The 15816-nt window shown below is 44.9% G+C and overlaps 1 protein-coding gene across 5 annotated transcripts in view; it reads left to right on the top strand.

The window, feature by feature from the left end:
• The window catches only part of GALNT18 (polypeptide N-acetylgalactosaminyltransferase 18), a 230976-nt gene that overhangs the window by 170884 nt on the left and 44276 nt on the right, over positions 1-15816 (top strand). For 3 of the 5 annotated variants that reach the window (XM_036383367.2, XM_036383369.2, XM_036383368.2), the window contains exon 10: positions 4814-4909. In XM_036383367.2, coding sequence (XP_036239260.1) covers positions 4814-4909 — 96 coding nt within the window. Of the gene's footprint in view, positions 1-4813; positions 4910-7926; positions 9271-9556; positions 9942-15816 lie in introns of those variants that run through there. The other 2 variants (XM_036383372.2, XM_036383370.2) reach the window with 2 other exon arrangements.

Here is a 15816-nt window from a genome sequence, read left to right as displayed (position 1 = left end):
GGGCACACGAAGATCGGGATTCCTGGGGCACACCAGCAGATGGTGATCGGTCCCTCAGAGCTGAGCTCAGCAGTGCTGGTGAGTTCTCCTCGCAGTTAGCAACAGCCTGGCCATCCTCTTCTGATGCCAAAGAGCAAGACAACAACTGCCCCCAAGCCTGTCTCTTTTCACCTGCCCCCATTCTCGTGTGTGAAAAACGCCAATCACTTGTTTTTAAAATTTTAAAAGTTTAATAGTAATAAAATGGTCATAAAAATAGCAATATAATTAGAGTAATAATAATTTGGACAATTTGAATTAGGACAATACGAGACAGAAAGGACAAAGAGTTACAGACAGTCCAGGTACCTTTTCTGGGCAAAATAAGCCCGAAAAAGGACCCATGTTAACAGAGGATTAACCCTTAAAAACAACAGCCTGTTGCATATTCATACGCCTCATCCATGATGCATAAATTCCATTCAAACACCAGATTCCATCTGGTCACTCTCACCTTCTTCCTCTGAATCCTGATGGCGTCACATGACTAAGCAAGGCGGGAAGAGCAATAAATTCTCTTTCTCTGAAAGATTCAGGTGTCCCGTGGCTGCTATCTTGCTGCGAGTCCTCTCTTTAAAAAAAGTATTTTACATAGCATACGTTCTATTTTAACATTGTGTTATAACCTAAAACTATATTTGACACACTACTTAAGAAAATTAATACAGCATAACTTTGTAACATAACACATATAATATTCATTTTAATATTTGCAAAAAGCCAATCATAAAATACACATTTTTCACATCTTGGTATCTCTGCCTGCCCCCGAGAGAAACTCCCCAAAACCAAAGGAGTTCCTCTCAAGCACCCAGCCATCAGTGCTTCTTGGGGAAGCTTGGCTTCAGCAACTCAATGGGAAGAAATTCCACAAGTAACAAGCAGAGAACAGAAGAAAAAACCCAACCCCCAACACAACCCAAGCCATTCTATGATCCTGTGATTTAGGTACTGCCCAATAATGCACATTATTATTATCAGCTGAGAGAGATGTGAGAAGCAGGTCCTGTTTGTACCATCACAAAGGAAGTAATGAACAACTGTGACAACAGATAAAGAAGGCACATATTGTGAAATACACAGCTTACTGTTGTATGAAATACTGTTGTATGACACAAGATTAGGTGCCCCTATCCTTCTAGTAAAAGAATCACTTGGATGTCTGATCTTTTCTGTCTGCTTTGCTGTTTGCTTGCACATCTTACAGCAGAGAAAGGTATGATATTTCAAAGCAAGTCAGCTGCTTTCTGATTCTCTAAATGCTTCCATTCATCAACTGGCTTAATTTTTTTTTTTTTTTAGAAAATAGAGATACTGCTACTATAGCATTATCATCAATTTTAAAAAATCCTGAGTAATTGAAAAAGCTGTCAGAATGGGAGTAAAGGCTAGGATATAGGCACCTACAGAGACACCCCACATATTTATTTCCTAAATCCTACATTTCCTCGTGTTCTGTGAGAGTTAGGAAAATAGGTGCAGTATTCAGGTCTAGCTTATGCTGTGGAATATAGCTAGGGTTGGGATTGGTGGCAAAGTAGATATTTGGGAAGCAAACTTCTTTCTAAATTGTGCAGTACCCTCCTTTTTAGAGGAAAGCAATGTCACTGGGCCAAAAGCTGCTGTATTCAGTGTAACAATCATTATTTCTGGGTTTCAGCACAGGGATTGTCTGTTGTATTTTGTATTGTTTTAATTAAATTAAATTAATTAAATTGGTAGGCCAAAATTGCATTACTCAGGTTAATTGTTGGTTGCCACAAAGCCACTAGATTTTGTGAAGTGATTGTTCCTGAGAATCTGAGCCTCAGATTTTGAAACAGCATTATTAGTTAACAGCTCAGTGGCTGTTTTGTTTCTGTTTTTTTGCTTCCTTTATTATAGGGATTGTTGTGGAAAAGTTTATAACATTCACCATTCACACCAGGACAAGCATTAGGATTGGAGTTGATGGAAGAAGTTTTGAAAACACAGAGGTAGTGTTATAGATGGGTAATGTGATGGTTGGCTCTCACAATTAAGGGATTAATATTGTGTGCATGTTAAGAGAAGTTTTAGTGGTGTAGAGTTATGTTGTTGTGATATGTTCTCCCCATATGCTCTTTCCCCTCCTCCTTGTATTGCTGTCACTGGATGGCCTGGGTAGCCGGGCATTTGGAGGGGAGGGCAGGCTAGGTACTAGGAGGCACAGCATGGCAACACCTGACCTCCCGTCAAGTTGCAGGTGTTAGGAAAATTAATCCACAAACACCAGAGGTTTATGTCCAAAAAGGAGACACAGTCCTTTTACTTTGTTTGAATAAAGGGAGAGGCATTCCCCTGGGATCTTTCAAATTTTTGGAGGATGCAGCCTCTCTTTTTCTCCTAATTTCCTGTCTGCATTTCCCTTTGTTATAAATGATCAAATCGGGAGCCAAATTTATAAGAAAGTTTAGCAATGATTTATTAGATTGTCAGCAAAACAGAATTTCGATCAGAAAAAAAACCACCACAGCCAAGGGCAGCGTCAACCCCGGGACTGGTGCTGGGTGAACCTAGATCCGACCACCAAAATGTCAGTCTCCCCCTCGGTTCACACCGGCTGCTTCGCGCATCGAGCTTTTATGCAGTTTATTCTGGCTGAGGCAGAAATGACCCATGTTCCTTTGTGTCCCTTCACATGCAGAACTGGGGCCAGACATGTGCAGGGTTAGACAAAAGTCCAGTTCCAGGTGTCTGGATGTTGTCAGAGCACTCTGGAGAAGTCGGCATTCACATGCAAAGGGTGGCACCGGTGCTCAGTGTAGTAGATGCAATCTTCGAGGTGCAGATCACTCTTGCATTCCAGGGAAGTCTCGATCATCACTCAGGAAGGTTCCATTCATACGTTAACAGACTCGATATTATCTTAACAGTTGTCCAGAACTAACTGAATAAAAATAAGACTCTGCTCCTGGCTGGGGTGGTCAAAAGACATAGCTTGGATTTTACAATGTTTTATACATTAATAGCATGAATTATCTCTACCATATACAAACCTTTGGCTGAGGTACTTGAGAGGTTCAGACTTCCCGATATGCCTAAAACCAAAGATTTCCCTCTAATGTAACAACCCTGCCTTTTAATTTTTAATGCCTATGGAATTTAGGGGCTTTTCTTCCCGATTGCTTCTTTCATCTTTCAATGTCTAATTTCGTTTACCAGCAATCCTAAAGTTTATTTGTAAAAGCAAATATCTTTTTCCATTCATCAATCAGTGGAATCCTTCCCATTGTTTCTTTTATTTCCCAGTGCTAGTTTTACCTACCAGCAGACCCACAGCTTGTTTGGAAAGACAAATCTGCTATTCCTCTCACAGAGAAGCAGTCTCCACCTATGGACAGTGAAGAATTGACTGACAGACTTTGGGAGGGCCAGGGTTACCTGATGGAACACCAGTTGTATAAAGGTGGAGCCAGCCACTTTGTGGGGGAGCTCGTGGCGGTTTAGTTCCACACTCCCAGTGCTGTGCTTTCTCATTATTCAGTTATTTGTTGTATTTGTTAAGGTTTAATAAACCGTTGAAATTTTAAAGTGTGAGGTCATTTCTCACAGGTAATGATAGACCCAGGCATGAATTAGTAAGGCTGATACTTACCATTGGTTTGGATAGAGGGGGTGCTTAGACATCTGTTTGTGATTAGAGTCATGGCTATGCTGACATGATGAATAAGAAATAGAAAGCTTTGAGAGAGAAGATTCTATGTAATGCTCAAGGCTTTAATTTTTGAGAGTAATGCTAGTATTTATACCTAACGCATATTTTCTCTCTAGTGTTGAGATGCATCCTGTCCATTACTGGATTTGGAGTTAGGTTTAGAGATGGAAGTCTTGTAGAGATGAGTTGATGGTTTTGATTTTATTCACTGCCTGGCTTCAGCCTCTGGTTTGTCCACTCTTCTTACATGTATCTCTAGGCTTCCTTTCTAAAGATATTATTTTGGTTTCCTCAAAAGAGGCCCCTGTGCACAGCTGACAGGACTGCCCAGCTAATTACAGGTGGTTCAAACCACATCTCCCCTCCATCAGGCAGTTGTGTCCTGTTCTCTGAGCCACTCTAACACCACTGAACACCTTTATGCACATCCATGGGTATGCAGTCCACATCTTTGTCCTCACACTCTGAACAGACCTCCCAGCTCTCTGTGCTCATTAATTTAGCACTTCACTCTTAGGAAATTCTGTCTTAGCATAGCCTAGGTTTCTCCCAGGGCTTTGTGCTGACTAGGGCCAAGTACTTTGCAGTCTGTTCATTGCTGTGCGTGCGTTAGCCCAGAATAATCAGGGGAGCTGGTGCATAACAATTGCCCTGAAGTCTCCAGATGTCAGCTGAAAAAAGCAGTTTTTAGAATTACTTCCAGAAATCAGATGATTCTCATAGAGATTCTTACAAGCTATTTAATACCTCATCTGTCTTGCTCAGCAGAATATATTCAGGTTCTCTCTATAGTGTGTACCAGAGACTAAATATTTTTAAAACATTTAGCAAAAAATTATTGCTATCTCTGAAGGCTTTTTGAAATATACCCTGCCTGAAACTTTGTGCAACATTATTGAAATCAGTGGTGCTAGATTATCTGCAAGGAATTTAGTCCAGATTCTTTCTCTTCAAGATCTTCACTGTAACATACTTTAATTTTGCATATTTCCTTCCTCAACTACATACAATTTATATTCTCAAAGAACAGAAAGTAATCACACCATCTTTTTCTCATATAAAACTTGCTTGATTTCTTTTTCTTTCTGTTCGTTTTAGCTGCAGAATTCCCTGAAAAGTGATTTGTGCCTTGATCAAGGGCCAGACACAGAGAATATCCCAATCATGTATATCTGCCACGGAATGACACCACAGGTTAGTTTGTCTAATGATCTCTGATTTTGCTGCTGCTGTTAGCAGATTGTGTGGGAGGAACCAGCTTGTACCTGTCATTGTTTTCCTGCAACAAACCCTTGGTAAGACGTTTAGTAGCTCTTTTAAATAGAGGCAGCATTATTCCTGCTGTAGATTGAGAAGCAGTGGTATAATAATGCTTTGACAAGGAAGTTGATTTATTAATTTTGAAAGAATTTAAGGAATATGAGAGTCAGCACTGACCCAGATTTGCTGATAAAAGCTTTCATTTCTGATCCTTAACTGTGCATATGTCATATGAATGAAGCAATGCATTTTAAAACATTTTGCATACATGCATAGGTATACTCAGACTTTATTTAGGGATTCTCTGAAGATGCCTGCTTTTTTACTTCATTTACTGTGTCATTTCCATAAATGTGAAGTTCAGAGCCACCTTCTTCACACCATACAGCTGTGTCAAATTCCAAACCCTGCTCTTGTGAAAACCCCTCCCTCCTATAAATCTCCTTCTTTTCTTTCTCTGCTCTTGTCCTGCTACTGTAATATGTGCCAAAGACTCAAATTACCAAAACCTTTCCATTTTCCTACATAACAGCTGGATTTATTGCCTTGGCAGACAAGAGGGTTAAGACCTGTGTCTCCCCAGCTAAACACATGGGCTTAAGTGAAAGGGTTTCAAGGCAAATCTTGACAGGAAAAATAATGTTGTATGGCCTCAAACATGGTTGTCAAATACAGATGAGCAGATTACTTAAACTTAAAAGTAATATATGCAAAAATGATGTAAAGGAAATGTGGGAGTGACCAGAGAAACTGAAAAATCCCTCCAGTTTGAATGATTTTTCTACGTGACTACGTTTTATATTTGCTTTCTTGAAAGGATCCCATAGCACTTCACCCTGTGGAGTAATGGAATGTAGTTGTATCCAGGAGTTGTCAGTTACCTGATCTGACTATGCAGCAAATGAATCCTCACAGTATCTCAGAAATAAACAGAGAGCAGCAGGGTGGCCTTGTCCCCTGTGCCTGGGCCTCACAGTGAACTGGGAACATGAGCTGGGTGAGCTGCAGATTGATTCTCTACTGCCCTGCCCAGCTACACATGCTGCAGCTCTCTTCTGCACTGGCTTCCTTCACCAAGAGCCTTTCATATTGATCACTAGTGACATTGTGCTGGAGTAAATTATGGATGATGAAGCCAGAAATATGTGAAAATCCCATCCGTCAGCCTCACTCACTGCATGGGCTGTGCCTTATTTGTCACATAATGATGTGGAAGCCACTGTTTGCCTGCAGGAGCTTTGCAAGACAGTCCTCAGTGTTTGCAAAGGAGCTGTGCAATTCACCCCTGGGCCAGAGCCTTTATTCCTCATCTCCTGGCAGGGCACCCTAACTCTTGTGGCACCTCATCTGTGACAACACTCTGCAGGCATGCCTGTAAATTCCAGTTAGAAACTTTAATTATAGTTAAGAGACAAAGAACAATAACAAAAGTCACTTCAATTAGCACAGTTCAGTATTCACCAGATAAAGAACTACCTTTGAATGTCAGCTCAAGTTCTGTACAAATGAGATAGCAGCAAACAAATGACCGAGGAGAAAGAGACAAGGGGAACTTTTCTAGACAAGACTCTGCTCCTTCATAATTAAAATGCGGTGTCTCCTCCCCATTACTATGTATTTCATTTTGTAACTAATGTTAAAAACAACATCCAAAAGAGCCCATATTTGAGTAAGATCCCAGTAATGACTGAGAACTTTTTCAAAAGAGAATTAGACTTTTTCTGCGTTAGGGATTATGCTATTAAGAGGGAAAGAACTAACATCACTCAGCATACTCCTATGAGATTTCCACTGCAATGTTGCATCTCTTGCTTAAGCTGAGCTGCAGCCCAGCCATGTACTTTTTCTATTATATGTTGGAAATATTTGTATAAATATTCCTTTTAATCTTAGTGATCTTGCCAATAGCACACAAGATACTGGTAAGATGTTAATTTTATTCTAGTAGTGGGGAAATGCTGTTATTTTTCCTACCTGGCAGTCCTTACAAAAACAGATTAGTGCCCTGATTCAGGACTGGCTGTTTCAGTGTTTGGGTGATGCTGTTCTTAGCTCAGATGCAAAGTTTTTCTGTTGTAGCTATTCCATTTACAGTTTTATTGCTGCCACCACTTGGCACACTTGCATCTAGATGTGCAATAATATATCTGACTGCCAGGAACCACTCCCTCATATGCATGAAAGTTGCTATTATTAGTTACTACTATAGCCTCTCTTCTAACTTTGATAACTTCTTTTTTTTCCTCCACTAACTGCTTTCAGATGTTTTTGAATTCTCATCTTTTTGCATGAGAAGTGGCTTAGATAAGGTGTTTGACATCAAGGAATTGTTTTACAATCATAGGTACAGCTACTGTTTCCTTTTAATATGCTTTATATAGGAAAGAAATCATCAAAGTCAGTAAAAAGGGAACTGCATACCTGATATTAAAATTCCATGCTTGTTTGTTTTTTCTTAGACAGTATCAAAACATCACGTATAGCTTCATAATTAAAAGCAGTAGAAAATATCCTAAAATATTGCAATTAAATGATCAGCAGTGTATTTTCCTGTGGTGTTTCTGTTTCATTTTAAATAGAATCAGGATTAGTGATGCTAAGACTTCTGTGATTCAGATTTCCAAACCTTTCCACAGTCCACTCTGTGTCTACTGTCAGTAGCATTGGCATATTCACAGTTCATTCCTGCAAGTATCTTGGAATGCTTTATAACTGTGTTTATTTCATACTTCCATTCTACAGATAAACTGATGCAAATCTTATGTGTGGTTAAGTACTAAGATGGAATAGAAAATCAAAATATAATCTGTCCATTTCTGTAGTCCTCTGATACTACTAATGTGAAAGAATTCCTCACAGCAGGGTGTTTGGCTTGGCCTGAAAAGACAGAAGGTATTTGAAAAACTACAATCTGTGCTTAGGTGTGTTTCCTACCCTCCCTTTGTGTTCAGAGGTGCCTTCTGTGGCAGCTGTATTTGGTCCCGGTCCCCAGGAGCCTGGACACTTCGGGAGTTACGGTACCATTCACTGAGGGGAGCACCTTGAATGCTTGACTGGTGGAAAAAAAAAAAACGGGTGATGATCCTGCAATGCACTCACATGAATTTAAGGGAAGAATTGCTATTCCTTTACCTTTGGTAAGAATGAATTAATTACAAAACGCTGCCCAGATAATTAGAGTTTCTGTTGAGAGGATCCTTGTCCAAATGGTGGCATCTGAACATGGCTAAGTAGCTCATCCTCACAGTTCTTTTGCTGAAGAATATTTCTCCCTAAGCATCACATTTTTCCATTCCTGCCTTTAGACAGTCTCTGCCCAAACCAGCACTGTAATTTCTGCTCCATCTGTACAGCTGCACAGAGTGTTGGCATAACTCTCCAACTCATCTGCAGGAACATCACCATCACACCTCCAGCCACCACAGTGCCAGGCAGCTGTTAGATGTGCACAGACCAAGGTCATCAGGTGGTTTAGGTACCTCTGATGTGCTGCTGGCCACTGTAAGGGGCTTTCAGTGTCTGTGTCAGCCTGCCACATCAAGCCTCTCCTGTAGTGCAGCTGCTTAGCACAGCTGGACACAACCTGGCTTCTGCAACTGTTGAAACATCCAAAAAAGTAAATGCAACATGGTAAAATACCTAACTACAGGAGTTAAACCAGGCTCCTAATACACTGTTTAGTGAGGGTAGAAATCATGTTGCTTTAATCACATAAGATCAGCTCAAAGGGAAAACACAGCAGCTTCCCATCAGAGTGATGATTGAGGGAATCAGGAAAACTGGGAGATGAGGTGGCAGTGAGAGGAGATAAATGTGAAGGCAGAAGAACAGTTTGCGCAAAACAGTAACTAAAACAAAGTTCATGTGAGGCTCTGGGGGTTTTGCTGAGGGGTTTTTTTTTTAATGTGGTTCATATAGAAGAGGATAAAGGTAGTGGTTTAATTCCTGAACTTGTTAAAGTAAAGAAACAATTCAGTCCTACATTTAGGTCTTAGAAGATCTATTTCCTGCTGTGCCCCTGTTCTGCATGGAAAAGATAGTTGTTGTAGTTGCAGTAAATACATGCCCCAGGCCTGACTGCATTCCTTTCCTGCTTCTGGGATCTGCCTGAGCCTGGTTGTTTGTTGTTGTTGAAGACTGCTGTTTAACCAGGTTTGTAATCTTGAAGGCAGGCTGATGACATGTCACTTGCATTAAAACTGCTCCTGAGTGATAGTTTAAAAGATTCTTTTGTGAGAATGAAATACCACAATATTAGAGACTTCATTATATAATAAATAAGTAGCATCAATCAATGAAGTGATATTTTAAGTAGAGATTTACTTTGAAAATTGCTTATGACTGAGGGGATAATGGGCAGTCCTGTTCCCTTGTTCAATAGCTTCTGGGTCATATAATTCTCAATTTATATGCAGTTAAACCCCAAAGCTCATGCAGCAATGTGAAAGTCAATAGAAACCAGTTAGGTTTTGGGGAATTCAGGTTGAGGACCAGGGTCAGAAGACTAAATGGGGAGTATCACTAGAAAAGAAATGCAGGTGAGAAGGGACACCTATTTATATAATTTCATGTTCTTGCAAGAGATTGCAGAACTGACACCAGTGACTACAGCTCTGCCTGGTATGAATTACTGCATCTCCACTCAAGGCAGTGGAAGAGAGTGCTGCCAACACATAAAGCTGTGCCAGTTCACACTGTACAGGACTCCGACCTCAAGGCATAATGTATTCTAAGCACAGTGTCTGAAGTACTGCGAGTATGTGGTAGCCGTGACTTTAAAAGTCCTGCCTGAGCTACCATCCACGCCAGCCAGCAGACGGAGCGGGAGGAGTGCGCGGTTTCTCGGCTCGGCACGTGGGAACCGCTCTGTCGACAGTGGCGCGCCGGCTCGGCAGTCAGCTCTGCCAGAGGTGGACAAAAAGGCAGAGGACCACAGACTGGGATGGGGAGAGCGTCCCCCGACTGAGGCAAGTCCAGGTTTTATTCCAGAACACGGAGTAACACCCAGGGGAAGCCGCCAGATCGAAAGGTGGCGGGGGGAGGGAATACACGTGTTATATAGGAGAAATGGGAGGGGGTGAGCTCAGACAGGCAGCGAATGGGCGCCCACGGTGAGCGCGGGCTTTTCAGAGAGACAAGACGGGTAACCAACCGAGAGTGCTCAAAGGTGGGACCCCGGTCCCCGGCCCAATAATTCCATGTGTAGCACTGAAGTTTCTGGATAAAAGGGGGGTATTTGGGGGTGACAGAAAGGGTGCAAGTTTCCAAGGCAACTGGTGATGGACAGATAACTGTGAAAGAGGGGGAATTCCAGACAGAACCATTATACAGAAAAAGGGGGTAACAGAACATTCCAGCTTAAACTGGGGGTGCATAATAACACATCTCCCCATTTTTTGTTAAAAAAAAAAAAATAAAAACTTAAAATGAGGTGAACTGAGTCTGACTAAGGCAGCCTGAGTCCGGGATGGAATCTCTGAACCAGGGGTGGCTGAAAGGTGCAGAAGCCCATTGGTCATCATCCACGGCTTAGGAGGCCTCCGATCGATCCGATTCTGAAGTTTCTGCTTCGCTGTACGGTCCCGGAGCCACCACCTGGTTTACCTCGAGGGTAGGAACAATCCTACCCAGCAGTCTTTTCATCAGACTCCAAATTATAGAACAAGCAAGTAAAACTAAAACGAAAATAAAACAAAGAAAACAGGGTGAAAAGGTGAACTTAAAATTTTGGTTCTGCCTAGAAGGAAAATTAGAGGACAGACATCAAAGTCAAGGGAAAAGGGTTTCCGCCTCCTCCTCCAACAAGCCTCCTCAACCTGTGCCACGCCTCCAACCTTTGGTGCCTTTTTCGGAAGGAAGGGCCTGACCCACTTAGATCGTACCCACTTAAGCCCTGAGGGAGTGGACACACAAGCGTATCCTCTCCCCCAGGTGACCAGGTCGAAAGGCCCTTCTGTTTTCCAGGTCTCCGGGTCCTTAACTAGGACCAGAGGCCTGGCTTTCAGCTGCAGCCGATTGTGTTACCCGAAGTGTTGCACTATTGGAGGATTTAAATTCTCAAAGGTACAGTTTAGAAAATTGATAGTAAAAAGTGCTTTTGCAAGACGGACATGGGGAGATTCCACCTTCACAGCCGTATGTTGTTGCTCTAAAACCCTCTTAAGGCTCTGGTGGGTCCTTTCCACCACAGATTGGCCTGTTGGGGAATAGAGGATGCCTGTTTTATGCTCTATTTCCCCATTGCTGCAGGAAACTTCGCAGTTCCCTGGACTTGTATGCTGGGCCATTGTCAGTTTTGATGACCTTGGGGATGCCCAGGACAGCAAACGCCTGCACAAGATGTTTTTCGGTGTCAGCTGCCTTCTCACCTGTGTGGGCAGAGGTGTAGACTGCACTGGAGAAAGTGTCCACTGAAACGTGTACGTAACTCAACCGGCCAAAAGAAGGGATATGTGTAACATCCATTTGCCACACCTCGCAGCTAGAAAGACCTCGGGGGTTAGCTCCAGAGCTGAGTGATGGCAGCTGATGGGACTGGCACTGGGAACATGTAGCCACGATCGCCTTGGCCTGTTCGCGTGTGAGCTGGAACTGACGAACCAGGCCAGGGGCGTTCTGATGGAACTGCTGGTGGCTGATCTTAGCTTGACCCAACAGATTTGGGAGCTGGGCCATCTGAACAGGAGCAGCCAGGGCATCAGCTCTTCGATTGCCCCCTGCAATGAACCCCGGCAGATCAGTGTGTGACCTGACATACATCACAAAGAAAGGTTGCTCTCGGTGGGAGATCAGTTTTACCAATTTTGAGAGCAAGTTAAATAGAGGAATGTTGGACACCTCTTGAAGAACTGCTTCTTCAGCTCTGGACACTACACCAGCGACATATGCTGAATCAGTTACAAGATTGAATGGTTCAGAGAACCTCTCAAAGGCCCTGACGACAGCATCCAACTCAGCTACTTGTGGAGAACCTTCCACCTTGGCAACATCGGCCTCCCACCACTGAATTTGAGGATCCTTCCAAGTCATTACTGACTTGTGGGATGCTCCAGACGCGTCGGTAAACACAGTCAGTGCCTCCAAAGGGGTTCGGCTCTGAATTCTTTTTAATGATAATGAGAATTCTTGATTAAACAATTTGTGGGCCGGCCGATCAACTGCAATTTGGCCGGTGTAACTGTCCAGTGCATATTGCAACATTTCATTAGCCTCGAGCAGTTCATCAAAAGTTTTCTTTTTGAATTGGCCCGACTCTAATTTAATTGGAATGTGGATGCATTCAAAGTCACACCCCGCCAACTCCCTGATCCGCGATCTTGCTTTTCTGATCAATTCTGCCATCAGCTCTGATGGCCGTGTCATCCTTTTGGACCTGTGGTGGCTGAGGAAAACCCACTCTATGATCAAGAGGCGGTCCTCTGAGCCTCGGTCCTTGCCTTTGATGAATCGTCCCATTAAAAAATCACCCCATGGAGGTGTGGCAATTTCCCTAAGATGATAAATTTGAACGGCAGACCCGGTTGGTATCTGTGGGGCTGCCTGGCCGAAATGGATTGCTGGATTTTTTCCAGTGCTGCCTCAGCCTCTGGAGTAAGGGCCCTAGGAGAACTAAGCTCCTCTCCCCCTTTCAATAAATTGAAAAGAGGGGCTAGGCCATCAGTAGGAATGCCCAGCCAAGGCCTTACCCAGTTCAAAGACCCACACAGCTGATGGGCATCTGCCAAGGTCTTGATATTTGTGCGAATAACCAATTTTTGTGGGACAATGGTCCACTTATTTATCTCCAAACCCAGATACTTCCAGGGTGGCATCCTTTGAATTTTGTCCTGCTGAAGCTCGAACCCTGCAGCAATCAATGCATTGTCAGGTCAAGCGCGTGTGTGAGAATGTCGTCGGTCGGAGCACAAACGAGGATGTCATCCATATAATGATATATTATTGCATCCTCGGCGGCTGCACAAATAGGGGACAGCAAGGAAGCGACATACCACTGGCAAATCACAGGGCTGTTCTTAGTCCCCTGAGGAAGAACATGCCAATGGTAGCGCTTGCTTGGGGCCTCACGGTTGATGGCAGGAACCGTGAACGCAAAACGCGGGGCATTGTCTGGGTGAAGTGGAATATGGAAAAAACAATCTTTGATATCTATAATTGCCACGTTCCGATTTCGAGGGAGCATCGTCGGGGAGGGCATCCCGGGTTGGAGGGGACCCATGTCTTCAATAATACTGTTAATTTGTTGGAGGTCATGAAGGAGCCGCCATTTATCTTTGTTTGGCTTTTTGATGACAAACACTGGGGCTTGTGTTCCACTCTGACACGGTCTGACATGGTCTCCACCAGGTTGCCTTTAAGTAACTGCTCCTTGACAAGCTCATTGAGCGCCTTCAATTTTTGTTTATTGAGCGGCCACTGCACTACCCGTACTGGTTTGTCCGATTTCCAATGCAGTTTCCAGATAGAGCGCACAGCAGCAACCGCTAATTGAAAAGCCTGAGGAGCCACTGGTAGGTCAATTCGGGCTCCCCACTGGGCAAGGAGGTCCCTCCCCCACAGGGGTTCTGTATAATCGAAAACAAATGGGCGTATAGACGCCAATTGCCCATCTGGCCCTTTAATTTGCACGGTGCTCTTTGATTGTTTGGCCAATTGAAGACCCCCAACACCACAGACATGACCAGCCACATCCTGCAATTCCCAATGCGACGGCCATTCCCAAGAAGGAATGATCATCCTATCTGCCCCTGTGTCCAAAAGACCCTTAAGGGATATTTGGTCTCCTCCCCTCGAGAGTTGACAAGTAATTTTTGGTTTCTCCCGCCCAAGGATCTGAGCCCAGGCCACCGTAGGATGTTCGTCTTGAGGTGGTGTAGAGGGCGGTCCTGGAACCCAGGTTAGCTCAGGCACTGGAATGACCTGAGCAATAATCTGTCCCTTGGGCAGGAAGAGGGGAGGGTGGACACAGTACAGCCCCATTGAGAATTGCCCCGGGTCTGATGTCAAGAGACCCGGGACAATGTTTACCTCTGATGGTGTGAATTTTGTTTCTCCGACAACTACATACCCACAGTTGATCCGTCCCCAGTTACCTGGGCACTCTGGGCACACAGTCACAAGATGAAAATCGGAGTCCTTCAGATGGAGTGGCTCTGTCAGCTGCAGCCTGAAAGGTTCAATTTTGGAAAAGGTGGTTAGAATAGGCATAGGTCAGAGGCATGATAAGCATGACAAGTCCAGTAAAAAAAAGTCACATTTGGTTGAGGTGGCAGGCGGTTTTCCCTTTTTCCCCTCCCTGCATAATGATGTTGAACCCGCCTTATTTATTTCTGTACGCAGGGGGGAACTGCGCTCAGCTCCTAGTTTTTTGGTGGGGTGTTCCCCCGAAGTCCCTGCCCTCTTTTAAACTCATAAAACTACTTCCACAGGGGGCAGTCAGGCATCCAATGCCCTAACTGCCCACACAGATGGCAGGGGGAAGTCCTCCTGTGGACCGGCCCAGGGGTACTGGATGGCGGTGGATGGCTCATCTGGGAAGCAGGAGCAGGGTCACCTGGAGTGGCATCCCAGGTATCAGCAGCAGCGACGCGTCTGGGCGGTGGTTGGGCCCTTGGGTCAAGGTCCCCGGAAGCCAAGGAGACTTTGCGGGCGCAGATCTCCAGCATCCGCTGCAGGGTTGGAGGAGGGTCCAGTGGCAGGCTCAAGATAGCATCCCTGCAGGCTGGATTGGCACTGGTGGAGGCCACTTCCTTCAGGAGTTCTTTCCTGGTCTCCTCCCCCTGCACCTGCAATTCAATGGCTTTCCGGAGACGCTCAACAAAAAGAATGAATGGCTCGTCAGCTTGCTGCGTGATCTTTGAATAGGAAATTTGGGGCACCCCCGATGGTAACCTTAAAAAAGCCCTCTCTGCTGCTCTCCGCCTCTCCCTTAATACTTCAGGCTGGATGACTCTGGCCTGGAACTGCCCGTCAGCAAAAACTCCCTCCCCACACAGGTGTTCGACCGAGACGCCTTCACCATTATGATCGAGCCTCGTGTGGGGGTTCACCCACAAAGAGGGAAGGATCCCAACCACCTCCCTTCTCCATGCCGCCTCCCACATCTCATATTAAGTGGGGTTGAGGAGGCATGAGAAAAGGTTTCGGAAGTCATAGGGAGTGACTTCCATTCCTGCTAAAGTGGCCCTTAGAATCCCCCGGAAGTATTCACTCTCCCGGGAGAAATCCTTTTGGGCCTTGCAGAGTTCTCTAATTTGGTGGTGGGGAAAGGGAGTCCACTGGGCTTGGGTTCCTCCCGCCCCCTTAGGGTGGTATGAGACCGGAGCCACTGATGGGATGGAAACCGGCTCCGGATCCCGGGTCCCTTTCGCCGCCCCCGCCGGATGCCGAAGCGTGGGAACGGGAAGAGGGAGCGTGGGAACCGGAAGGGGGAGGGGAGGGGGAGTGGCTGGAGGACTTGTCCGAGGACTGGGCGGGGGCTTCAGATGACGAAGGTGCCGCCCCAAGGGAGGAGTCGGTGGGCGGGGATTGCTGGTAGAGAGGGGAAGGAGAAAGGGGAGGTGCTGATGGGGGCGGGGGGGGGAAGTTGGGAGGAGTCTGGAGAGAGGAAAGGGTTTTTTCTTGACTGAAAAGGATTGTGGGGAGAAGATGGAAAAAGGACGGGAAAAGCCATGTGGCCCCCTCTATCTTGTGCTCCGCAGGAGCCATCTTGGGAGGGGAGCTGAAAATGAACTTGAGAGGTTTTAACTGGGGATTTGGGAACCGGGAGAAAGGGAGAAGGAAAAGATCCCGTAAGAGTCTGGCCAGGACTGCTAGGGCAGGGGGACTGGGATTTCTGAGAAGAG

This window comes from Molothrus ater, chromosome 6, assembly GCF_012460135.2.
Source record: "Molothrus ater isolate BHLD 08-10-18 breed brown headed cowbird chromosome 6, BPBGC_Mater_1.1, whole genome shotgun sequence".
Lineage (NCBI taxonomy): Eukaryota > Metazoa > Chordata > Aves > Passeriformes > Icteridae > Molothrus > Molothrus ater.
The sequence above is the reverse complement of the archived record's forward strand: the minus strand, read 5'-3'. Positions and strand labels throughout refer to the sequence as shown.